General features: G+C 40.0%; 1 protein-coding gene across 1 annotated transcript; it reads right to left on the bottom strand.

Annotated features, from left to right (window-relative positions):
- Positions 1-836: 836 nt before the first annotated feature.
- PPP1CC (protein phosphatase 1 catalytic subunit gamma) lies at positions 837-23,467 on the bottom strand. The gene is made up of 8 exons (XM_074297444.1): positions 23,320-23,467; positions 11,585-11,716; positions 9,837-10,067; positions 7,582-7,686; positions 3,152-3,375; positions 2,866-3,000; positions 2,214-2,274; positions 837-1,229 (listed from the first exon to the last, which is right to left on the bottom strand). The coding sequence occupies exons 1-8, from the start codon at positions 23,372-23,374 to the stop codon at positions 1,159-1,161; spliced, it is 1,014 nt and encodes a 337-aa protein (XP_074153545.1). The 5' UTR covers positions 23,375-23,467; the 3' UTR covers positions 837-1,158.
- Between the last annotated feature and the right edge of the window lie 2,559 nt (positions 23,468-26,026).

The following is a 26,026-nucleotide window of genomic DNA, read 5'->3' as shown; positions in this document are numbered from 1 at the left end:
CAGAGGTGATACCAGCCCTCACTTGGCTTTTGGCTTACTAATCCACCAATCTAGGAGCCTGTACCAGAGCCCTGGGGCCACTTGTTCCTTGCTTTCTTTCCCCATCTAGCCTAGTCTTAGGTCCAGAGCTGGTGTTAATGTCCAGTCTTAAGTCATCTGTGTGTGTGAAAAGAAACAAGGGAACTGTCACCACTGACACTGTGGAAAGGCGGCCAGCTCCCCTGGCCACATCATGAAGCCTGAGACTTAAGCTTCCCAGGTGAATGGAAACCATTCAAAAAACTTAAGAGCTGAGGTGAGCCAGCCCTGCAAGCCGAGTCTTGTCCATCCTGCAATCATTCATTCATACCATTTACTTTTTCATTCCATACTGACTCTGTGCAAGGTGCTCTGGATGTGTGTACAGATAGGGGAACAAAGCCAAAGCTCAAGCCCCTGGCCATGAAAGCCCCTCAAAATGTGTCATCCTTTCACATACACTCTAGCTTTCTCAGCCCCAAACTTGAGAACTGGTACCTTCTCCTCCATTTCAAGCCCCAATGTGAATCTTAACTTTGAAAAGGATTGTACAGCACAACAGATTGCTGTTATAATGCAATTTAGTGCTGCAAAACATGGAAGCCATCAAAAGCTAAAAAATGACATCGCCAATAATGACTGGTCTCTAACGTGGGGTCCGCCACACCTCCCATCCCACCATGATAAGAGCATTGTCCTGCAGCTCTCAGGCTCAGCCTTAGACCCTTAACCAGGTTAACAGAGTCTCAGTTTTTACCATTTCTTTTCTGAAAAAAATTTATTTGAATGTGAAGAGACAAAGCCAAATGGAGACACGGTGGTTTCCAGAGCAATTTATTCATTAAAATCTACTCAATATGCCATCAACAGTTTTCCTGTGTGTATTGTGCTGATAAATTGACACCGAGAGGATTTAACAAGTTCTTCATTTAATAAGTCTGAATTCGTTTTCACCACATGGTATAGTACACTGTCATCTGTTCAAACAGATTTCTTTAACAGATCTTAGTTTAAAAAAGTCATAGATACTGTGAGTTTTGTATAAACTGGTGAACATTAAGTTAATTCCTTTGTTTTTTGACTTACAAGCCTCAGCTTCACCGCAGAATAAAGCATGTAGGCCAAAGAAAGCATAACCGATCACTCGTATAGAACAGTATTGTTTCTATAATTTGAAGCTTTCTGAATGGACGGGTTCAGGCCTGATGCAACTGTAAAAAGATTACTTAATGAATAGGCAATATGGAAATTGTACAAAATTTTATTAACTTTAATCATTAATAGCATAAACAGCACTGCATTACTAGTGGCTATTCAAAATCAAAACTTCTTTTTAAATCCCCAAGAGGAAGGCATTTACATACAACCATGCCAACGTGTATTTATGGGTTGTGTCGATACATATTTCAACAGAAACTTTGGCTTTAGGAAAGTCACAAACATTTAAAATAATGGCTTTAATTGTCAAAAGTATACGGTAGGGGAAGTGTGCTTTAATTAAATATACATCATACCAGTGATGCTGGCAAGGTTGAAGGTTATTCCTAATGTTGATAGCAATAAAACTAGTTTGTACATGACAAGACAATGAAGAAAAAGCAATCCCTTTGAAACGAATCTTTTTTAAAGTGTAAAAAAAAAAAAAAAAAAAAAAAAAAAAAGAAAAAGAAAAAAGGAAAAAAAAAAAAAACACATTCACAGTGGTTTGTATAAACAATATGCATTTTATGACAGTAACATATGCCTAGTCTCAGAGAACTCTAGGGCCCTCCTTAGATTCTAAAGAAAAACAAGCATTTACACTACACGTATATTGTACTGAATCAAAAAAATAAAAGTCAATCATGCAGTTACCCCGAAAGACGGGATCAACTGCTATGGAGTGTGCAGCAGGGACACCAACGGAAGTTCCTTTTTTAAAGAATAGAGAATTGTTTTTCAAAAAAGAAACTTTCCTTGGGAGTGGACAAAGTCTTTCATTTGCTGTTGTAACCAGCAAATGCCATTCATTAAATCAAAAATGGGAAAAAGAAACCACAAACACGTATCTATTTAAGCAAGCTGACCAGTGCACGTTCCAGTTTAAAAAGGAAGGAAGGAAAGAAAAAAAGAAGGAAGGCTCTATCCTATCACACAAGTCCCAACTAGGCAGTGTCAAATTGACCTCTATTTCTTTGCTTGCTTTGTGATCATACCCCGTGGTGGCGTGACAGGTCTGCTGGCATTGGGCTTCTTCTTCTCGGCAGGTTTCAGGATCTGAAATGGTCACACAGGCAAGAGGGCATTTCAGAGGAGGCTGCAATGGTGTAGATGACCCGGATGCTCAGGTGCCCAGCCAATTCTGACCTTTAACCCTCTGCAAGCTTGGGGGACTGTCACTGAAACCCATTCTACATGGGGCATTAGAGTGGGGACTTACACATGAATTAAGTGAACTTTTTGGGTTAAATAATCAAGAAGTCTAGAAATATTTTTTTCAAATGCATATAAAACTACTAAAAAAAAGTGAAGCATGTTATTGTTTTCATATAATTTTTTTTACTGTACATGTTCTCAATCAGTGAATGCTAAAACTACATTTAAAAAGTGATCCCAATTCTAAAACTCACTTGAACAGCGCTTTCCCAGCACATCATCTAGTCTATCTGAAAGTTCTATGTCCATTCTATTTATAATTTACAAAACTTCACTCTTAAGTATCTCCTCTTCTTTCTAATTATTGCTCTGCAGTATGACCATTGTGCCTACCAAAAACTTCTTCCACAAAGTAGAAGAAAATACTGATTTAACAATAGCAAATTTGACCCCAAAAGCAAAACCAAGCAAGATTTTAAAAAAATACTCTACCTGAAAAGAACACATTAGGGTTTCATCCACACTCATCATGGCACCTGCATTGTCAAATTCACCACAATAATTTGGGGCAGAAAAGAGTGTTACCAATTGCCTCTTTGCAAAAAATTCATATCCATCTTCAACCACCTTGGAGAGAAAAAGCTTTGTTATTACACATAATTTCTAAATGTACTAAAAAGTCCTCAATTGCCTTTTAAGTTTGTGGCTTCCTTAAGGAAACTTTTCATAGTTAAAAGCCTAGCACATGTGCTCTGATGTAAAATTCAAAATCTAATACCTGGTGGGCTCTACATATAAGATCCAAATCATGCTTATGGAGAAATTTGGCAACCACTTCGGCCCCAAATGTGAAGGACACGCCTCTGTCATTTTCACCCCAGCCTAAGACATCTTTATCAGGGTCAGACCACAAGAGATCACAAAGAAGACCTTGGTCAGGTACATCAGTCGGTCGCATAATTCGTCGAATCTGCTCCATGGACTGAAGATCTGGTGATAAACCTGGAGGACAAAAAGAAACATTTGGGGGGGGAGGGGGAACCCCAAAATTAGGCTAGAGCAACTTCATTTAAATAATCAAGGGTCCATATCAGGGGAAGCCTGGAATTGGTTAAAACTTGCCAGTGAGGACCTTAAAATTGGAAAATTTTATTTTAAATCAAGATTTCTTACATACATGCATACACTCACTTTCTCTCAAGTAGAAGTCATAACGTTACCATTTGGAAAGTATTTAATGCCCTTAAAAGATTATCGCATTCTTTTAACTTAAAACAAAATGTTTTTGACAATTATTTTATTAGTTGAGAATCTTTTTTAAAGGCCATGCAAATTCTAGATTTTATCACTGATTATATTGAAGTAACTACAGATATAGATGATTCAAGTGATTAGAAATGTCTTTTAAAACCCAATGCTGTTTCAGGAGCAGCCAACTGACCATCCCCTGGATCAGACGTTCCATCACTGGGTTTATAACCCCAGAAGCTGCTAAGAATAAAAGTCCCCCAAACACCAGAATATCTAGAGTAACAAAATCTGGGAAGAAAGGAAAGAAGAAGGATATGCTGATTTTTTTCCCTTTAAAAACTTTGTCTTCTTTTCATGAAGGTAGCACATGTTTAAAAAAACAAAACCAAAAAACCCTGCTCATTTCTGCTATTTTGGATACATTTAATATTGTCTAAATCAATATTATTATTATTGCTTTGTGCAATAAAAATTTGGGAGGCACAGTGGTAATATTGTAGAGCAACAGTTAAATTAGGATGAAGAGGACACAACTAGAATTAAGTTTTGTAAATTATAAGTAGAATGGACAAAAATAATCAATTTCAACTAGAGACAAAATGATGTGATGTAGATGAGTTGTTCCCAACCTTTTTTGCATACTGGGATCACTTTTAAATAGGAATTTTACTCTTAGCACTCACTGTGGGTAAAGATAAGTAAAATATAAGACTGGAAAGAGAGGGAGGGGAGGGTTTTACTAAATAAATAAAAAATTCCTTATTTAATCTTGGAATGAGACAGAGAATAACTAGGGTTTACTGAATCAGAAAGTGACATAGTCAGAGTTGGACTTTAGGAAGACTCATTGATGGAAGGGAAGGTAAATAGGAGAGAGACCTGGAGACCAAGTACAACAACCACAACAGTCCTGGAGTGGAACTGCTGATAAGCACTTAAACAAGAGTGGGGGCTGATTAGAGTGAGAAAAGGGAATGTATAACAATACCACCAATGACCTAACATGAATACAGTGCTTACTCTGTGCCAAGCACTCTGCCATGCACTTTTACAAACACTGTCTCACTTGATCCTCACAATAATCCTAGGATACAGGTGCTGTGACTTATTTCCTTTTTACAAATGAGTCAATGGAGGCAAATTCGGTTTCAGTAACTCGCTCAGGGTCTAAGGCTGGCTTTGAACATAAGGTTTCAAGATTTGCCACCCAGCTGACAAGATTTGACAACAGAACTGGCACCAAGATTGTGGGAATAATGGTGCCCTCAACAGTAACTTAGGAAGTTGCAAAGGAGTGGGGGACAAGAGAAGAAAATAAGCTGTTTTGTATGTGCTGCATCTGAGCTATCTACTGGACACAGTCAGCTTGAGATGTCCACTGGGAAGGGGAAAATGCAGCTTACCAAGAAGATAATATACAAGAGGAACTCTTTTTTTGTCATGAATTGACTTTTGGCAGTCTGGGGAAACCTACAGACTAGGTCTCTATGACATTTAATATGTAAAATACATAGGATTAAAGGAAATAAATTATATTGGAAGGCAGTTATAAAACAAAGAAAAACTTAAAATTAAGAATTCCCGGCACTGAAAGAAAAGAATCCAGGACAGAGCCTTGGAGAATATCCCGTTTGTATGTATGACATGGAATAAGATCCAACAAGTGAGACCTAAGCAGAGAAGTAGGAGGAAAACCACAAGAAGCAACATTCTGAAAACCCACAGAAGAGTCTTCCAAGAGAAGAGGGACTCAACAATACATCAAATGCTGAAGAAAGGTCAAAAAGGAAGGCAAGGACCTGGAAGCTGAGTGGATGCCCATCAGTTGGAAAATGACTGAATAAGATATAGTAGATGAATGTTATGGAATATTATTGTTCTGTAATAAATTACCAGCAAGATGATTTTAGAAAAGCCTGAAGAGACTTACATGATGCCAAGAGAACATTGCACAAGGAAACAAGATTATGCAGTGGTGAACTCTGATAGAAAAGAGAAGACTGAATACAGAACACAATATAATATTTTCCCCTTTTTTGTTGTTGTTTGGTTCCCCCTCCCCTTTTTTGAGCTGATTTTTCTTATGCAGCATGATAATGGTGGAAAGATGAATAAAAGAATTTAACATGTTTAACCTACCTTGGTTTATATTGCTGTCTAGGGGAGGTGGAGAGAGAGAGAAAAATACACAAGGTTTTGTAAGGGTGAATGTTTTAAGCTAGCATATATTTTGAAAAATAAAAAGCTATCATTAAAGGAAAACCTGGATCTGATTGCTTTTAACTGAAATGACGGCTCCCCAGTGAGGAAATTCCCTCTAATACAGATTAGAAAATCCCTCTAATATACTCTTATCTGTAATGTATCCTCTTGGGGAGGTATATAAAATCCTGAAAAGTGAAATGATGCTCCCAGTGTCAAGAGGAGGAGGCAGGGGCTGGAATCTGAGCCAATGTCCCCTTGCCTTTTAGACCACTACAAAGTGCTGCCTCTTCCTCAAAAAGATAAAGATGGAAAACAAGCTTTTAAATCTGGCCATTAAAAGAGTACTGGTACGGAGGCAGCTGGGTGGTGCAGTGGATAGAGTACCAACCTTGAATTCAGGAGGACCCGAGTTCAAATCTGATCTCAGACACTTAACACTTCCTAGCTGTGTGACCCTGGGCAAGTCACATATCCCCAGCCTCAGGGGGGGAAAAAAAAAGAAAGAAAAAAAAGTACTGGTACAATATAGCATTTTCACTCTTTCTGTTGTTGTTGCTTGCATTTTTGTTCTCTCTCAGGTTTTTTTTCCTTCTTGATCTTTCTTGTGCAGCAAGATAAATGTATAAATATGTACACATATATTGGATTTAACATATATTTTAACATATTTAACATATTTTACCTGCCATCTAGGAGAAGGGGTGGGAGAAAGGAGGGGAAAATTTGGAACAGAAGGTTTTGCAAAGGTCAGTATTGAAAAATTACCCATGCACATGTTTTATAAATGAAAAACTATAACTTTAAAAAATTAAAACTAAATAAAATTTTTAAAAAGAAAAAAGAAAAGAGCATTGGTAGCTTTGGATAAAATAGTTCCATTCAGTGAAAAGTTTGGAGATCAGACTGCAGGAGGTTTGGAAGAGTGAGGTGAGGATGTGGGGGTACCTTCCTTTTTAGGGAGGTGGGGAGAGGAGGAGCTGAAAGTAGTGAGGATTTAAGGACGAGGGAGACACTGGCATGTTTGTAGATAGGACAGAGAAGCTGGCTTTGACAAGGAGAAAGGAAGGATTAGTGTGTTATATTGCCAGAGGGATATAAAATGAGAAAAGGAGAAGAGAGAGTTCTCAGTGAAAGATTTAAAGATGAAATGAGAGTCTCAGCTATGAGGGTGAGGGGCAGGGAGGTTTGAGGAGAGAGGCTTAGAACAGTGTCCATGGAGAGAGAGATAAAGAACTAATTAGGGAGCTCAGGACTTCCTTGATCCAGTGAAGGCCACTGTGATTAATAACAAATTAGCAGCATAAACATTCAACATAGTTTTATGATTTCTTCTGGGTTCAGTTCAATAGGATAGGAGAGAAGGATTAAGATGGTAGAGTTAACATAGTTCTGCTGTAACATGTTCTGAAAACCTGAATTTGTTCCAGGTTCAACTGATATAATAGAGAATGTGGACAAAGAACAGCCTTAGAGATCCTAAGGCAAAGGGAATGATTCAATGACATCTTTTAATGAGATTAAAAAAGGAAAAGGCTAGAACTTAAAAGACTAGAGTTGCATAGCCCCCAATGTCCACCCACTCATCCTGAACTTCTCCTTTGAGATAGATAGATATGGATGAGTCAGAGAAGACTGGTGACGTAAGAGCTGACAATAAGAATTCAGTTTTGGAAGTCAGACTCACAAACGTGGATATAAAATCAACTCAGCCCTCTCCAAATGGCTATTTAGAAAGCAGGCACCATCACATACCTCCATGACAGCAGAATATTTTCTCATCCACGATGGCTGCAATTGGTAAGCAATTAAAGCAGTCCGTAAAGGTTTTCCATAGTTTAATGTTGTATCTTCTTTTACCTACAAATATTTTAGAATGACATGTTAATCTGCAGATTCACTTGCTCAACATAATTTTTGACAAATTAATATTTGAAACATATTTAATAATAAAAAAAATTCTCAAGTATTAAACACTAGAAAGTTTAGAAAGGACTTAGAAGAATGAGACCATTTATTTGGCAGTATCTGATCAATAACACCAAATTTAATTCTTATTATATGGACCAAGGCATTTTAAATTTCATGGTTAAGTTAGGTTTTGATCTGAGAAGATAATTAAGTCATTTTTGTCAAAGTCAATGATTATGTGTTAACACAAATTCAACTTGAACCGCCCCCCCTTTCACACACCCTCTCCTTATAAACCCAAATGTCCATCTATGCTGTGGCTACTACAGTACTCTTGTGAAGAACAGCAAGGAGGACAGAATCAGGGAAGCAGAGTGTAGGGCGTAAGAAAACTGAGAAGGTAAGAAGAGAGGCCAGGGTAGGGAGGCTTTCTGATCATTGTACAGAACTACATTTCAAACTCGACACTTACGCTCTGCTTATTCAATACCTCTTCCTGGCATGGACCTAATGCGGATTCTCTAAGCTTCTGTTTACCAGTGAAGTATAATTTGTCTTACCAACCAACAAGTTAGGTTCGATGATGAACTATATATAAACCAAGTATTAATCAAGCAAAGTTCAGAGAAGCTCTTGACCAAGAGTTGGCCATGAGATAATGTTTCTTTCCCTTTGGTGATCATTGTACTTAAAGATCTTTTCAGTGAAGGGAAGGTTTATAGTAATTAAATTGTTGCGCCCCCCTCTTCCCCCCCAGCATTAGTATGTAGGTACAAAGCATATGAATTAAGTAAATTTTTGTGGGATTCAGAAGGAATAAGTAACTTCTCTTTTAGGACAGTTTTTTGGGGAAAATATCCCCACTACAAACTGTAAAACAGTATGTAGGCCAATTCTCACCCCCAATTCCTTCAAATGATTTTGAGCAAACAGAAACTAGCTAGTGCTTTCTGTGAACTTGGATTGTAACCTCATCAATACACTAACTCCATTAAATAAAAAAAAAAAAAGATAAAGACAGAGTTGCTACAAAGAATAATTCTCTCTTGATGTATCATATAAAAACATTTTATGTAAATTGACAACAGGATCAATTTTCACAAATGGAAAATTCTAAAGATCTTAAATTTAAAAATAAACATACTGATTCTGATTGATTGTCAATGGTTAATCAAGGCATGACACCAGTAATCATCAGTTTTAAAATAATTTTTAAGAAAATAGAATCCTTGGATTTTAAGCATCTAGTATCTGGTTTTGTCACTGATGCCATGGATCACCAAAGACTGAATGATTACCTATTCCTGTAATCAAATTATGGGAAACCCCAAAGTCACTGCTCCTTCACAGCACACTGCATAAACAGCTGAGGCTTTGTTGGCATCCACAAAACCAGTAGGTGCTTTTGCTACAGAAATACAAAGCTGTCCTTACGGCTCACTCCCCTATTGTGGTTATTCTGCAGCTCTTCCTAACACCACCTTATCCAGCCCAGATTCTACGTGCAGAAAGAATCCAAAGGAGAAGAGCAAGAATGAGACTCTTCCTGTTAGATTCCCTCAAAGTCCTCCTTTTTTCTACTTACAGATGAAGCTGAGGTTCTTCTACAGGACATGAAGAGCAGAGGGAGGGAAGGGAATAAGCATAATTGAGTACCTACAATGTGCCAGGCACTTGCTCAACACTTTAGAGACATAATTTCATAGAAGGATTTCAAGCAATATATGCATTTTAAACAAAAATCCATTACAACAAACCACTCTGGATACTGCATGGAATTCCTGGCAATACGATTATTTTTTTGCCTCTCACAGCACGTTTCTGAAGTTAGCAAATTCAACTTTTCACTGGCACATATAAGCTAGGAAAAATAATACACATTAATAAGTGATTTCAAGAACTCATTTAAAAAAGATCTCAGAACTATGTTTGGAAGGTGTGTGATAATATACAGGGTATTCCCCAAATTCCAATCTTCTGAAAGAAGCATCTCAGTTGTCAAGGACAGTGTTTTTCTCACTTGTGGTGATGGACACTGCTTCTTAAGACAAAAGAACTTTAAAAGATTAAATAACTTCTCACAAGGACAAGTTACTTACATTCATCATAAAATCCATAAATTCTATTGATGCTGGCACATTCATGGTTCCCTCTAAGAAGAAAAAAATTCTCTGGGTATTTGATTTTGTAGGCCAGTAGAAGGCAGATAGTTTCTAAGGACTGCTTCCCTCTATCCACGTAGTCTCCGAGAAACAGGTAGTTGCTTTCTGGTGGGAAGCCACCATACTCAAAAAGCCGAAGCAGATCATAATATTGTCCATGAATATCACCTAAAAACAAGAATTGTGTTATAAAGCATTTTTTTAAAATGAGTAAAACCTATGAAAACACAGCCCTTGCAGATTCTTATATATATAGTATGACATCAAATAAATATCTTCTAATTTCACACCTAACCTAAAATTCGTCAACTTTTTTTTTTTTTTTCCTGAGGCATTTGGGGTTAAGTGACTTGCCCAGGATCACATAGCTAGAAAGTATTAAGTATCTGAGGCCAAATTGGAACTCAGGTCCTCCTGATTTCAGGGCTGGTAATTTATCCACTATGCCATCTAGCTGCCCCTATAAATTTAGTAATTCTTTAGCAACCTAATATCCACTGACTCTACGTTATATTATATATACTATGTAGTTTAGTACTTCACTTAATTCAATGCAACTTTGTATACGTATTAATTTTTTTCACCAAGGGAAGCAAATCATATCTAATCAAGAGACTAAAATGTCTCATCAAGAAGACATTTTAAGTCACTTAACCCCAGCTTCAGAAAAAAAAAGACATTTTAGAATCATCTTGTCAAAAGAATAGCTTTTCTTCCAGGTCTGCTGAGCATTAATACAAACAGATTTTCAAAGGCTAGTTTAGGCAGGTCTTTACTTCTAGTTTTCAGACTTAAATACCCAATCTGTATGAAGGAATGACTAAAATAAATAATGCCATTCCGTCATTTATAAAAACATGAAAGCTAGGAGTAGGAAATGATTTTTCCAAGGCCTCTTTCTTCATTCTAAATTCTCTGACCCAGGGAGTATTTTAACCTTGTTTTGTACATGAGGAAGCTGAGAAATTAAAAAACCCCAAACCATTCTATTTCCCCCCACTTTTCCCCATTTCTAACCTCTTTTCTTCTTTATTACTTAAGGAAAATGAAGTCCTTCTCCCCCTGTTATACCTCAGGGGTAGAGAGGATGAGAAGAAAAGACTTAAATGGAGATCTCATTCACATTGGGAAGTTCCAGGGAGGAAATCCCCTCTAATCAGCACAGCATGACTAGGAAGGTTAAGTAGATAGGTTAAGTGTTCTGCTCTAAGTCCTACATCCCTGTTTGTCAGAGAGGGGACTTGACCCCAGGGTTTCTACTACAAAGAAGCTTCCAGCATCTAAATAACAGAAAATCAATGTAGAGAGAGAAGAGACATATAAACTAAGTTAGCTATTACAGGAGTAAGGCTTCAAGAAATGAACTAGTCCTCAAATACTCACAGTTAGTGACTTGGCCCAGGGAAGATCAAGAACCAAGTTCTGGCTATATGACCCTGAGCAGGAACGGTCTCTGTGCCTAAATAACTCTCTAAGACTCTAAGCCCAGAGGAGGTACCCACATGAAGAGGACATCAAGATTGCTGACTGGCAGTTTTCTAAGCCAATGAAAGTAGAACCTTGTCTTCCCACTCCTCCTTAAAGAAAGGAATGTGGGGTGGGGGAGGGAGGAGATATTTGCCTTATTAACACATTCACAATTCAATTCAATGACAAAAATAAATAGTTAATATACCAGAACTTACCACAAATTTTTAGTGGTGCTTCAAGTTCTAATAGGATAGGCTGACTGAGAAAAATTTCCCGTGATTTCAAGCACAGTCCTCTGATTTCATTCTCTTGTAGTTGGACATTTTTGCCAGGCTTCGACCCTCTCACTGAGGAAGTACAAAATACAATCAGGTGATTTTTCAAAACATTATTATTATTTTTTTTTTAGCATTAAAAAAAATTTTGAGTTCCAAATTCTCACCCCTCAAGCAGTATTTCAATATACAGATGAAATTAAGCAAAACATGTATACATAACTTTCCTCAGATATTTTTAGTTTACAGAAAAAATTGTAAGAAAAATATTATATTTTCTTAGAAACATTCTAGTACAGTACTTAAAAGAACCTGCAATTTTAACATTAATTTCAAATCTAATATTTGACATTTACATGGAAAGATAGACATCACATAAATTCATACTGCGTTTGAAGCATCCTTAAATAATTTGTTGAAATTGAGGATGACCGTGTTCAGACTCCATAAAGTATTGCTTATCATAATATTTGTGTGTGGTGTATCTGCTTTTAAAACTCAAAATACTTAGGGCCTTCCAATACCTTAACTGGAAAGAATTCCTGTGGTAGGAGTACCAGCAGGGTGTCATGTAATCTCTGCCTCAAAACCTCCAAATGGGGAAGCCCTTTCCTTTTTGGAACAATTCTAATTGTTGACAAGCTTTTCTTAGCAACTTCTCCCTGCCCCCCCCCCATGCTGGTTCTGCTGCCCTTTGGAGCAAAAGGGAAATGGTCATAGCACAAGTACCCCCACCAGTCCTTTCATTTTTTGATACATGTAAAGATATTAAGAATTAAGATACAATTCTTCCCAGTTTTCATACAGAATCCAAATGCAGTTCTTATCAAGTAGGGCTCTCTTCATTCTTTCTTTGTATTTGTATCCTCAGCACCTAGCAAAATATCTGATATGTAACAGGCACTACCGGGGCAGCAAAGTAGAGTAGTGGACAGTGTTGGGCATTAAATCAGAAAGACCTGAATTCAAATACAGCCTCAGACACTTACTCATTGTGTGACTCTGGACAAGTCATGACTCCTTTACCTGCCTTAGTATTCTCATTTGTAAAATGGGGATGATAATATCTACCTTCCAGGGTTGTTGTGAAGATCAAGTGAGATAATTATAAAACTTAGCCTAGTGCCTGGCATATAGTAAGTGCTATATAAACATTAGCTATTATTATTAATAAATGCTTAGTGATTTTTTTTCCCTTTCTAAAGGGTATCATGTTAGCAGTGTGGTCCATATTCAAACCAAAGAATTATGGGTTTAGTAGTCAAAATTTTTACTTCAATGTACCATAGGGTTTTACCCACTAATAATTCTTGGAATTATTATTGACAGTATATATCCTACTATTTTTTGTTCTCATAGTTAAATAAATACTTCTTTTTGAAACTCTCAATTTACTGAAAAAAAAAAATCTCTATTTATCCTTCATGATTTTATGGAACTCAATCTTTTCTTCCATCACTAATATAAAAAGTCCTAGTTTTTTTTTTTTTTTTTTTTTTTTAAATGTCCTTATATGGCAGTTCTTCCAATCTTTGATCATTAAGTTGACCTGCTTTGGACCTATTCCAACTCCATTACAAATGGGTAACCACAGGAAACAGTTATATCAAGATGCATATTCTATCACTAGCCATTCCTCAGGGGATCAATGAAGGTTCAGGCAAAGAGCTGAAATAAAATCTTAAGGCTAGTCATTTTCACAATGAAAAGCCAAAGGAATGAATATTATTAAAGAAGTAGGATACTGAAATGGCCTACTTGACCACACACTATAGAATTGTTTAAAGAAAATTTTATGGGGCAGTTAGTGGCGCAGTGGATAGAGCACCAGCCCTGAATTCAGGAGAACCTGAGTTCAAATCTGGTCTCAGACACTTAACACTTCCTAGCTGTGTGACCCTGGGAAAGTCACAACCCCAGCCTCAGGGAAAAAAAAAAAAAAAAAAAAGAAAAAGAAAATTTTATGAAGCATTTAAAAACAAAAACCCCTGTAACAAATATGCATAATCAAGCATAATGGCCATTTTCAAACTTATTTACATTCATTTACTCCTCTGTAATCCTAATCCCTAACAACATTTCTTGGATGAATATCTGAAATTTTAGAGATCTCCCTTTTGCAATCTCTACTGAATCATTTTGTGTTCTTTCCAAATTTATTTTTTTCCCATTTCCCAAGATTCCCTCAATTCTCCTCTTTGTCCATCTTCAGCAAACACACTAATAATTAAATTTGAAAATGCTACTTTATTACATAAGCTCACCTACAATTATCCTCTTTTTATAGTTTACTTCCAATAAGGAATTCTCTTGAGTTATTTGAGATCGTACAGATATTAGACGGTTAAAAAACAACTATAGTGCTTTGCATATATTATAGGCATTTTAAGATACTACTTCCTTTAGAAAGGGAATTTTGTCAGAAACCTACAGCTCTATTTAAGGGGTTTAAGATGATCACACCCATCTTCTATCTACATTTTCCTCTTTAAAAAAACTCTACAGAACTATAATGATTAGATCTTAAAAGCTACAAAAACTATTTTTGCATTCAGTAAGTGGAATTAGTTTTGCTTGCTATTAGATAGATACCTTCAGAGATTTCATTATAATTTAGATGTAGCAATTATGGCATAAGTATCAATAACCTAAAAAAAACAAAGTCTTCAAGTGATACTGAATTAGCAACTGTTCAAATTAAAATGACCCAAATAAATTAGAATGGCTTTACAACCAGGAACATCTAGGTAGCTCTTGCAGAAGGGAGGACTTGAGTTCAAATTTGCCTTAAGAGTCACTTAACCCCAGTTGCCTCAGCAAAATCAAAAACTCCAGCCTTCTAGTAGCTTATGTACTAATGGGAAGACAAGGTGTAGACAATTTTGAGGCAAGTAGATGGTACAGTAGGTAAAGCATCAGCCCTCAAGTTAGCTCAACCTAGGTTCAAATCCAGTCTCAGACACTTAACACTCACTAGCTGTGTGACCTTGGACAAGTCACTTAACCCAACTGTTTTACAACCCTCCCCCCCCCCACAATGTAATTTCTAAAAAAGAAAGGCTCTACAACCACACTGTATTGGATGACAAAAAGTGAAGCATATATCATTAGAGACCCAATGAGTATATTCACTTAATATACATAACAGGCCAATGATGCCTAGGTAGAACCCCACAAAAACTGGTTGCCAGAGGTGGGAAAGGGAGTCTTGCTCCTTCCTTCTGCAGAGGAATCCTAGGCATCTGGGGTAAAGCATAGGTTAACTCTAAAAACACTTTATGGTCAGCAATTCTACTGGCAGCTACGTATTCTCTTCTAATATATTCTGATGGTAACTAGGACACTGATCAAAGTGACTCCCCCCCCCCCACCCAAGTTGAAGATTATACTCAAGTAAAGAGAAGAGAATTTTGAATTCAGGACAGAGGGGTCAGGAGATCTGGCCTCTGATTATAGTTAGAACACTGACTAAAGATAGGCAGCTATATGAGCCTGGGAAAATTATTTAACTTCTCTGGGTCAGGGCTTCCTTCTTTCTATAAAATAAAGAATTCTCACAGGGCCATAGAAAAGATCCTCAACTTAGGGGAGTAATTTTTATTTCTGCGTGCCTCAGTTTCTTCTTCTGTAAAATGAACATAGACGAAGTAAACTTAAAAGTTTCCTTCCAGCTCTAGTTCTGTGAGCATTTTAGCTAAGTCCCCTTTCAAACCATTTTATGAAATGAGAAATAGGGAAGAGGAAATGTTTTTTAATCTTTAAGAGAATATTATTTAAGCTTATGAAATTCAGTACCCAGGAAACACCAAAACTACATTATGAAAATCAACTAAGCATGAGATATGATTAAGATGAAATATTTTCCCCCCCAAAAAGCAATACTGTATTATTTTCTTCAGAATCACTCACTGTGGAAAAATTCTTGCTTTTCTAACCAGAGAAAAAAAAACAAAACAATCTTAATATTGATGATACTGCCATTTGGCAGATGCTTAAGCAATTCTCCCACAGAAAAGAGATACCTTTTTGCAGCATATATGATGCTGATGACACTGATTTATATTGTTTTGACACAAATACAAATCTTACTGCTCGGTTGTAGTTTCTTTTTGGATTGATTTGGGGGACATTTATGTGATGACTTATTTTCTCCCTCAATATTATTTTTTGACTTCTTACATTCTTGTTCCCCCCCAATAAATAGACACCTCTCCAACACGAGAAAACTAAAAGGGTCTTAGCCATAGAGATAATACCAAATCCTATCATGTTGCTGCTGCTGCTGAATCATTTCAGTCATATCCATTTGGAGTTTTCTAGACAAAGATACTTCTTAGTGATTTGTTCTTTCCTCCTTCAACCCATTTTACGGATGAGGAAACTGAAGCTAATATGATTAAGTAACCTGTCCAGGGTCACACAGGTTGTAGGTATCTGACTGAGCAGATTTGAAGTTGGGAAAATTAGTCTTTTGTGATTCACAGCCAGTAACTCTATCCACTGGCTCACCTAGCTACCCTTAGCTATCCTCAACATTAACCACCTCAATGAGATGAACTTTCAATATAAACAAAAATTTCCAGAATATACAAAGATTCAAAAAATATTGCTTTATATAAACAACACTTAAATGATCTCAAGAAGCTACCCATTTTCCTTAACTGAGAATTAGTCTTTTAAACTGGGAAATGTTATAGACCTAATATAGTAAAATCGACAACACTGAAATTAGACAAAATATACTACTGATTTTGTAAGGGGAAAAAAAAAACCCTTTTAAAAATAAAATTTTTTTAAAAAATAGTGGCATTTCAAGGTTTAGGAAAAGACTGAGTTTCCCTATCTGGTCCAGATTGGAAGTGATTAGCAACCTTTTCTTTCCTTCTATTAGAGGCTAAATTTCCTACTGCCCTCCAGCCTCAGGCTGAATAATCTATTGACGGCCTCCTTTCAGAAATAGTTGTTTTGTATTTGCAGGATTCCTAAAAGACTATTTTAACTACATGCAATATTTTAAATAGATTTGCAAGTTTGTACAAAGCTCGAAACTACGGTGAGTATATCATATGTTAGACAGTCAATAAAATAGCATTTATTAAGTCCTTACTCATTGTGTCAGGTTCTATGCTATAAGCACTCAGAATACATAGAAAGGCAAGACTGTTCTCAGACAGCTTACAGTGGGCAACAGTTATGTACAAATAAACTATAGACAGGGTTAAGTTGAAGACAATGAATAAAAGGAAAGGTCTTAGCAGTTAAGAGAATCAGGAAAATCTTCCTGGAAGTGGGATTTTTCAGCAGTGACGGAAGTCAAAAAGTGAAAAAAGGAGAGAATTCCTGGCATAGGGGACGGCAAGTAAAAATGCCTAAATTTAGGAGATAGAATGACTTGTTGAGGGAGAGCAAGGAGGGGCCAGTATCAGTGAACTACAGAGTACATGGTAGCAGTGGGTGTAAGAAGGCTGGAGTACAGAGGGTGGTGGTGGGTGAGGTTGAGATGGTAAAGAGTTTTGAATATCCCCAAAGGTATTTTATATTTGATTCTGAAAGTGCTAGGGAGTTGGTGGCATTTGCTAACTAGGCTGACACGGGAGAATTGCATTTTAAGAAGATTAATTTGACACTCAAGCAAAGGATGGATTAGAGTGGGCAGATTGAGAGAGGAAGATCAATCAGTAAAGCTACTGAAATTGTCCAGCTATGAGATGATGAGGGCCTGTCTCAAGGTAACTGATGACACTGTCAGAGGAAAGACGGAGCTCAACTATATTTGGATTTATATGGCCTATCTGTGCCAAAACTTTCCCATAGAGTCTATATTATAATCTTTGTCTTTAGAGAGAAAACTACACCTTTATTCTGTGGATTTCAACTTCTAGAACTCAGAGAAGGTGCCCAATAAGCACATTAATCTTATACTACTTGACAGTATTTGCCTCTGTTTAAGTCACAGTATTTTGTCCTTTGGGGGATACAAAGAATAAACTCTGCCCACCTGTAGGTAGTTTATAGATGGTGGGAGTTGCATTCAGGAGGACATAAGAATAGCATAAAGAATTGAGATTAGTAGAAATTTTCTTCTAAGTCCAAATACTGTCTTGTCTCCTCCAAACTAAAGCCTGAGAATTTCCAATCAGGTCTTGGGGCAAAGCAACCTTGCAAAAAACAAAAACAAAAAACAAAGCTCTGGGATTCTTTAAAATCTTTACAACAGGGAAAATTACATACAGCAAATTTTAGACTACAAACTCACTGTTCTACTGCCATATTAATTTAAGAATTTCTCTGTAACATGTTACATTAACTAAATGGTAAAATTATAGGTCTAACGCTTTAGAATATTTGCTTTTAAAATTAATCTTTGCAAATAAATATTAACATTTCTATTTAGACTAGAAATAAACAAAAACATACATTCCTTGATCACTACTAAAGTTACTCTAAAGTTTCACAACTTTTTTTGGGGGGAGGGGAGGATTTCTAAAAGATTCTTTGCATAAATGGATACTGCCCTTATCTAATGCAGAAAATTAAGTGAAACTGAAACCAACCAGAAAAAAGGTATAGTCAAACTAAATGAAAGAATTCCTAGAAGAAACTCCATTATTTCCATTAGCCACAAAAAATGACAAAGAAAGTTTAGATTCTACTCAAAGAATATGAATATCAGTAAAACACAATTGAGTCTAGGAAAAATCTCAAAGTATCATTTGACTAGGCACTTTGATAAGTCATTTTCCCAACTTCAAACCTATTAAAAAATGTTGCAAAAACCAAAACCCAAACCCCTAAACACAACTCTGGATTCTAGAAGTGGAAGCACTCAAAATGTAGCCCTTCATTATAGTCTCTAAATAGTAGCAGTTCTACCCAATAGCAAAGGTAAATGATTTCTGTTAGTTGAATCCTAATCTCAGTTTCTAGTATAAAACCAAAGAATTAGACTGAAAGACCTCTAAACTTGTGATTCCATGAATCAGTGTCTGACTCCCCACTTCAATTTGAGCTCTGAAATGTAATAACTGTGAGGCTCTGGGCAAGTCAATGAAATATTCTGAAAGCCAACCTCTTAATTACAAAATGAAGATCACCTACAACACCTACCTTACAGGGCTGTTGTAAGCAACATGCTTTAACAATGAAATATAAAGTATTCAGTTTAGCAGAAACACAAACAAAATAGCCCTTTAGACGGAAATATTCCATTTGGGATCTCTGACTTTTCATGTGTGTGTGTGAGAGAAAACTAAGTCACTACTTTTCAATTCTCAGAAGCGCTGAAGTCTGAGACAAGTCAGCAGAAGAGAGGGTAAGGGGTGCCCTCTAATCATTCTGGGAATGAAAATTCATATAAACTCTAGGGAGCAGGGTAGTAAAAGACCTGAATACACACTTGTAAACTTATCTATACCTACTTATTTGGAGGCAATTTAAATTCACAAGGAATATACTTAAGCACTAGATTTGGTCATCTTTCCAGAATGCCACAACTATTAAGATAATTTCACCTTAAAAACAAACACAAAACCAACTCTTCTTGAAGCTTGAAGGCTGTTCCCTTTCCTCCAACCTTCAAGTCAGTCATGCTGGACTCTTCAATTATCTTTAAGAGATGTCAACAGTCATAGTTAAAGCTGACATTTAAATTCTTCTCTAGATCAAGTTAATCATAATACTATTAAATGAAAATTTTCTGTCATAAGCACATGCCATTAAAAAAAAAAAAAACAAAAAAAACCTATTTTCCCCACCCTCCACTGTTGGTGATCTCTCTCTATCTAGTGTTCACAATTCTGTAGGAAAGGACTATCTCTGTAATTGTACACAACAATTCCTTTCGAGCAGCAAAAATCAAACACATGATATCACCATAGCCTCCTGCTTGATACAGGCAGTGAAAGTTCTAAGGGGAGAGAAATCCTCTTTAATCACAGACCCACACTTAAAACTCTTCTCTAACTGCCTCAAAACAGCAGATTATTTGAATCTGGTGTCGAATTTCCAATGTCTTAGCAAGGGCATAATCAGAGGACATCAGTTACACAAAGCTGCAGGAAAAAAAAATTCAGCGTGCTAGGAGTTATTTTGAGAGATGGAAGGGAACACCTGCAAGAATTGTTACTGCACTTAACATAAACCATATTTTAAATCCAAGAAAAGAAATGCAAAACTGTTCATCTCTCCTTAGTACAAGACTTCTCCCCCAAAAGACCACTGGTCCTCAGTATTCACCAGGGACATGACTAGCACATGTTCTGTTTAGAACCTTGAGGCTAAAGAACAACCTCCTGTTCTCCTATCCTAGCGACTGAGAATCACTAAGTAGAAAATGCTTTTTTGTCCTTTTAAGATATGCTTTGCTAACATTCAGTACGCTCCCCTCTGCAGTTAGTGCCATCCAATTATACCTCCTTGACCTAATTTATTGTTGCTAGGTCTACTGACCTTCAGGACATTTCTTCCATCTTCAAAAATAAGACTGCAACTGACTCACAGCCACAGATAGCACTCTGGGGATACTTCTTTGCATTTAACATTCTCTGCCCAGGACAAACATTTATAGATACATTATGCTACCTAATTAGCGAACTATAAGCTCCCTGAGGGCAGGGGTCGTATGAATTTTCATGCTCGTTTCTAAACTGTAATTCCTTAATACTGTTGGGTTTTTTGTCACTTGGTCATTTCTGACTCTTTTGAGGTTTTCTTTCTCTCATTCATTTTACATATGAGGGGTTAAACAACTTGCCCAAATTCACACAGCTGGAAGTGTATACGGTTAGATCTGAACTTGGGTCTCTCTAGAACTCCAAGCCCCGCTCTCTATTCACTGTGACACCTCTACAGGAGGTACTTATAAGTAGAATTTAATCCACATATTAAACTTACTTATATTAAATGTATTTTAAACGTTTTCCCCTCCTGGAATGCTAAGTCAAAGCTTCACTAAGAACAAGTATTTCTAATTATTAATACTTAGATGCTAATTGGTATTTGATGCTCTCAAAACTGAAATTTATTTTAAAATTTCCACCTTAGAGTTGACTGCTCCAAAAATAAGTTAATGTTATCAACGGAACCAATGTTCTTATTCAGGAGGAAGATTACAAAGGATTACATAGAAGGAAGCTATTATAGGTACCTTTTTATAGAAAGGCTACATCCCCGATGTCAAAACAAGTCAGAGAATTCTAACCCAAGTGGAGCCTGGCCAGAGACTTGTTTACATGACTTTGGGCAAGAACTACCCTAAAGGAAAGAAATTTTTTGCCTCCACTAATGAAGAGAAATAAACTTTCCCGGAAAATGTGGCAATTACCATTAGGAAACATGAGCAAAGGTTCTGAGCTCCTTAACAATCTTATACTTTGTAAAAAGCACTAGTACTGCTCAGTTAATAACCCTGTTCAGGGTACTTTTTAAAAATGCAAGCACATACACATTTTTACTAAAATTAACAAGCTTATTTTTCTTTATCTTTCAATAGCTTAAACAGATTGCTAGTCACACTAAGATGTTAGTAATGTTAACTTCACTGTTGTTTACAAAATACACTGAATACATCAACTTCTGTTATGTGTAAAATACCATTCATAAGACAGAAAAAAACAGTACAAAAAAGCTTAATACCCCTAGTCTTAAAATGGTAAAATTCACATGAGTATCTAAAATACAGCTCTTCTGCAGAGACCTGACCCGCTACCAAACTGAGAAATCATCCATTTTGAGTTGGTTTCTCTAGTGTCTATTCATTTTGCTGAGCCATACATCAACATCCATAAGCATGCAAAGTCCTAAATCAATTAGAAGAAACTGAATATGTAAAAGAACTGCCTCAAAGGAAAAGTCTAGTACTTGCTGATCAAGCATTTCGCCCCCTACTTCCAAACACAACTAAATGGAAAACTTAAGGTTTCAGGGTAAAAAAACCAAACCCCTAACTAAATTTCATTATTAAGTCTTCCCCCTTGGATTGTGAACCCCTCACTACCTGTACGGTGCTTAAGCAATAATTTATTTGCCAATTCCAAACATAAGCCAACAGGTTATTTAAATATTCAGTGTGGCTTCTTTTCTTAGTACCTAAGAGGAAATACTTATATGAATAATCAACTGATGCTAATGTGATGGGATAAGCTTCGTAATGACAGATTTTCTAAGTGACAAGGAAATGTAAAACAAGGCTTCCAATAGCAATAAGGTAAGCGTGTGGGTATTAAAAAATCTGCATTTAAATGACATTAAATAAAAGCAAAGGAATCTTAATTTAATAGCTTTACAGATTATCTATAAAGAGCAACCCATCAACCTAACAAATGAACAAGAGGAAAAAGAATGAATTCTATCTTTTAAATTTCTGTCATTTATTTAATTTCGATTTTAGATTATTTAAACAGATTCTTTACTCATCACAGAACGCAGTTTGCTTTCATCAATTTCTGGTCAAGAGAAAATTGCAATTTCACTAAGCAAAAAACTACATTAAACATTCAAAAAACAGAGCAGTCTCATCCTGCAGAACATCAATAGGATGAGCTCAAACCTAGACGGGGCAACATGTGAAACACACCTCAGAGCACACACACAGACTAAGTGGGATTTGGATGGTTGTTTAAAAAACCGAAGTTATGAGAAAGAAGACAAAATTTCATCTTGGCTATTTCACCGAAGTCGTTCGTCCCAAAGCGAGGAGACTTTCTCCGCCACGAGCTCGTGCTCTGCGGACTTTCCCTCCGCTTCATCGACATTACAAAGAGGCCGGCGAGTTCCCAGCTAATCGGCGAAGCCCGGAGGACCGAGCGCCCGGAGCTCCTCGCCGCCCTCCACCTCGGGCCGCCTCAGGGAAACGAGCCGCGTCTTTGCCTCCCATCGCTCTCCACGAATCTCGATACCTAAAATCCTTAGTCAGCCCGAACGAGCGCCTTTCGGCCCTCGATCACAGCGGAGGGAGGGAAATCTCCCGCTATTTTATTTTTCTTAAGAAAACAAATGGAACCTTCTCCCGACTCGGTTCAGGTCTCACGCCAGGAGGCGGATTAAGCGCCCCCTCCCCGGGCTGTCTTTTTTAAAGGGGGAGAGAAGGTGAAGTCACTCAAGTCTAGGCAGGACTCGGGCTAAACTTTAGAGAGAGACTCTCAGGACTAAGGTGTGTGGGGGAGGGAGGGAGGGAAAGAGGGGAGCCGGACAAAAGCCCGGGCACCCCTCCCGGGGGCTTTTGGGGAGGCTCCTCGGAGAGACCTGAGCTGGGCCAGCACAAGGGACGGAACACGGCGTCCTGCAGCTTGGGACGAGCCCTTCCAGCCTCCGGAACCAGCCTGCAGAGAGCCCGGCCAAGCCTCGGAGAGTGCGGCTGCTAGGAGGGGGGGGGGGGGGGCTTCACAGCTCGGTTTTTAATTCAAAGCCAAGGGGCGGGGGGGAGGGGGACGAGGGTCGCGGTTAAGCAGGAGGGACGCGTCCATGCATCCCCCGGACCACAGCCGGGGCTGATGAATGGGTCCCCTCCCCAAGGGGGCCCTCATGGTGGGCGCTCCTTCTCCATTTCAGCCTGCAAGGCCGGGCGGCCTGGGGACCCTGGAGCCCCCCCGGGCAGCGGCGGGCGCCGCAGCCGAGCCCCCCCGGACCCCCCGCCGTGCATCCTCGTTCCCACCCTACGTACCCCGCGGGCAGCTCACCTTCCAGCAGCCGTTGAATGATACTGTCGATGTTGAGCTTGTCGATATCCGCCATCGCCTCCTCCTGCACCCCGGCCCCGGCGGCGGCGGCGGCGGCGCCTCCTCACCGGCCCTCCCCCCACCCCCCGGCCCGGCCCGGCCCGGCTCGGCTCCGCTCGGCCCGGCTCGGCCCCAGCAGCAGCAGCAGCGGCGGCGCCGCCGCCCGCCCCCCAGCCCCTGGACTCCCGGCTCCGTCCGCCCCTTCCCCACGCTCCAGAGCACAGAGAAGCGGCGGCGGCGGTGGAGGCGCCGGGGGTAGCGGTGGTGGAGACGGTGATGGAGACGGCGGTGGAGGCGTCGGCGGCCGGCTCCCTTCCCGTCCCCTCCCTCCCCCCCCCCCGGGCTCCCTCTTCCTCCTTCTCTCCCGCTGGAGCCACGAGAGGGACAAAATGGCCGCCGACTCCTCAGCCAGCCTCGGGCGGCGTACGGATACGCGGGAGCAGCGCGGCAGCCCGGCCGGGACCTCTTTATGGGCGCTAGGACCAAAGGGGAAAGGGGCGGGGACTCGGCTCGCGAGGCGGGAGGGGGTGGGAGGAGCCTTGACGCGTCGCTCCCGCGGTATGCGCAGGATCCTTCCGCGAGCCAAGGAACAAATAGGACCTCGGCAAAGGAGGGATTTCGAAAAGCCGCGCGGGCTGCAGAGAGAGAGGGGAGGGATTGTGGAGCGGCCGCGGCCGCTCTGGGGCTCCTCTCTCTGACCCACGGGCACTCTCAGTCCGAGGGCTCCCCCGGGAGCCTCCTGGCCTGCTGCCGGAGTCCTGCCGGGCGTTCCTCCCCGCTGTCCCGAGGTTCCGTTGTACACTCGTGCACCCCCCGGAGCCCCTACCCGCGCATCTGGCCGGGGTCCGAGCAGAGGGGAGGGGCTGAGGGTCCCCCCGGCTCAGTCTGCCCCGACCTCCCCGCGGCTCTGCCGGGATTCTCCCCTTTTCTAGGGCTCCGACTTTGGGCTGAGGGACCTGGGAGAAGCAAAAGCTTTAAATGCCCCCGTTCTGTCCGAGGGAAGGCGAGGGCCGCGCCGGGCTGAGCCGGGGCGAGCGGGGCCGGGAAGGGGGCGCCTGGGCGACGGGCCGGGCGCCTGCGGAGCCGGGGCCACGTGGGCCCCAGTCTGCCCGGCCCCTCGGGCCCTTCCTCTCATTTCCTTTCTTCACTTTTTTCTCCCCACCCCCACCCCGCTTTCTCCCTCTTCCCTCCATTACTCGCGTTTGCTCTTTGCTTTTTCCTCTCTTGCTCGCCCCCTTTCTGTCCCTCCCCCTCTGCTTCTTCACACTCCTTTTCCCGATGTCCCTCTTTTTTCAGTCTGCTCCTCTCCTCTCCTCTCCTCCTTCCCTCCTCTTCCTGTTTTCTCCTCTCCCCCTCCTCCTTTGTCCTCCCCCTCAGGTTTCCCCCTGTCCCCCCTCCTGCTCTTTTTTCCTACTCTTCCTCCTCTTTTCTTCCCCCCCTCCCCCTCTCTTTCTCTCCTGTCTCCCTCCTCCCCTCCCCTCAGACTTTCTCTTCCCCCCCTTCCCGTTTAATACTTCCTTCCCTTCCCCTATCCCATCCCCCCCTTTCTCCTCTCTGCAGTCCAGTTTGTGGACACAAACTGCCCTTGGAGCGGAGATGCCTCGTTGTTGGGGGGAGGGAGCGCTCCCGGAAAGGGTCCCAAGTGTCTCTTGTATCTCTTGATGTCAGTTGAGAGAACTGAGCAAACCAGTAAAGGGCCGGCCGCTGACCGCCTCAGTCCATGGGTAGAGAAGTCAAATTCTCTTGCCCTTTCACTCTAGGCCCCTAAAAACCCCGATGTTCTCCCTGGGATCCACCTGGACTAGGGGAACAAGGGAGGAGAGAGACGGGGAGGCAGAAAGGAAACAAGGGCAATGAGCATTCATTTTATGGAAAAACTAGCCGGTGCTGCCTTAGTTTTCTGACCTTGAAACTGCAGTGTTTATATTTGTACAATATAGTCTGGGGATCTGTCTCCCTTATCTTTAAAGCCCGGAAGTTGAGGGGTTTAAGCCTCACCACCAGTTGGCACCAGAACAGAATCATTTGCCTTTTCCTCCCTCTCATGGTCTTTCTCTGTTAAATGGGAACAATTTAACAGCCCCACAGCCAGTCATTTTTCCATGCGGGGTTCCAAGGCATGTTATTGTTTTTCAATGGAGATCGTCCGGGCCTTCCCCCTAAACATTTCTAGTGTGCACAGCTGTGCACAGCTGGCTTGTTCTTGCAAGACAGCTCATGTCTGAATGCGATAAATTTAGCACTGTACAGAGCAAGAAGCCCATAATTTTTGTTGGATGGAGAACGGGGTGCAATCTACCAAATTACAAGGAGCATTAGCATCCTCCTGAGTCGGAGCCTCCCAAGCCTGACAAGGTCACCACAAAGGTTTAGGCACAAGTAGAAGCTCTGAAGCTGGTCTGGTTGTGTAATTCACCTGCAGAAAAAGTTTCTGTTCCCTTTACAGCTGGAGAAGTGGATTAACTGGCTGAAGAGTTCAAGACATTCGGCCTCATGCCGAGAGAGCCAAAGAGGCTGCTAAGAACAAAGGCTCCCGGGATGCTATTGACTGGGAGGGGGCCTGAAGCGGCAGAGGAGAGGGAAACTCACTTTTTTACATCTTTTCTTTTTTTTTTGTCAGAACCAACTCTGGCCAGGAAAAGATCAAGACTTGATTTAATATTTTAAT

This window comes from Sminthopsis crassicaudata, chromosome 1, assembly GCF_048593235.1.
Source record: "Sminthopsis crassicaudata isolate SCR6 chromosome 1, ASM4859323v1, whole genome shotgun sequence".
In the NCBI taxonomy this organism is placed as follows: Eukaryota; Metazoa; Chordata; class Mammalia; order Dasyuromorphia; family Dasyuridae; genus Sminthopsis; species Sminthopsis crassicaudata.
This window is presented reverse-complemented; position numbering and strand designations above follow the sequence as displayed.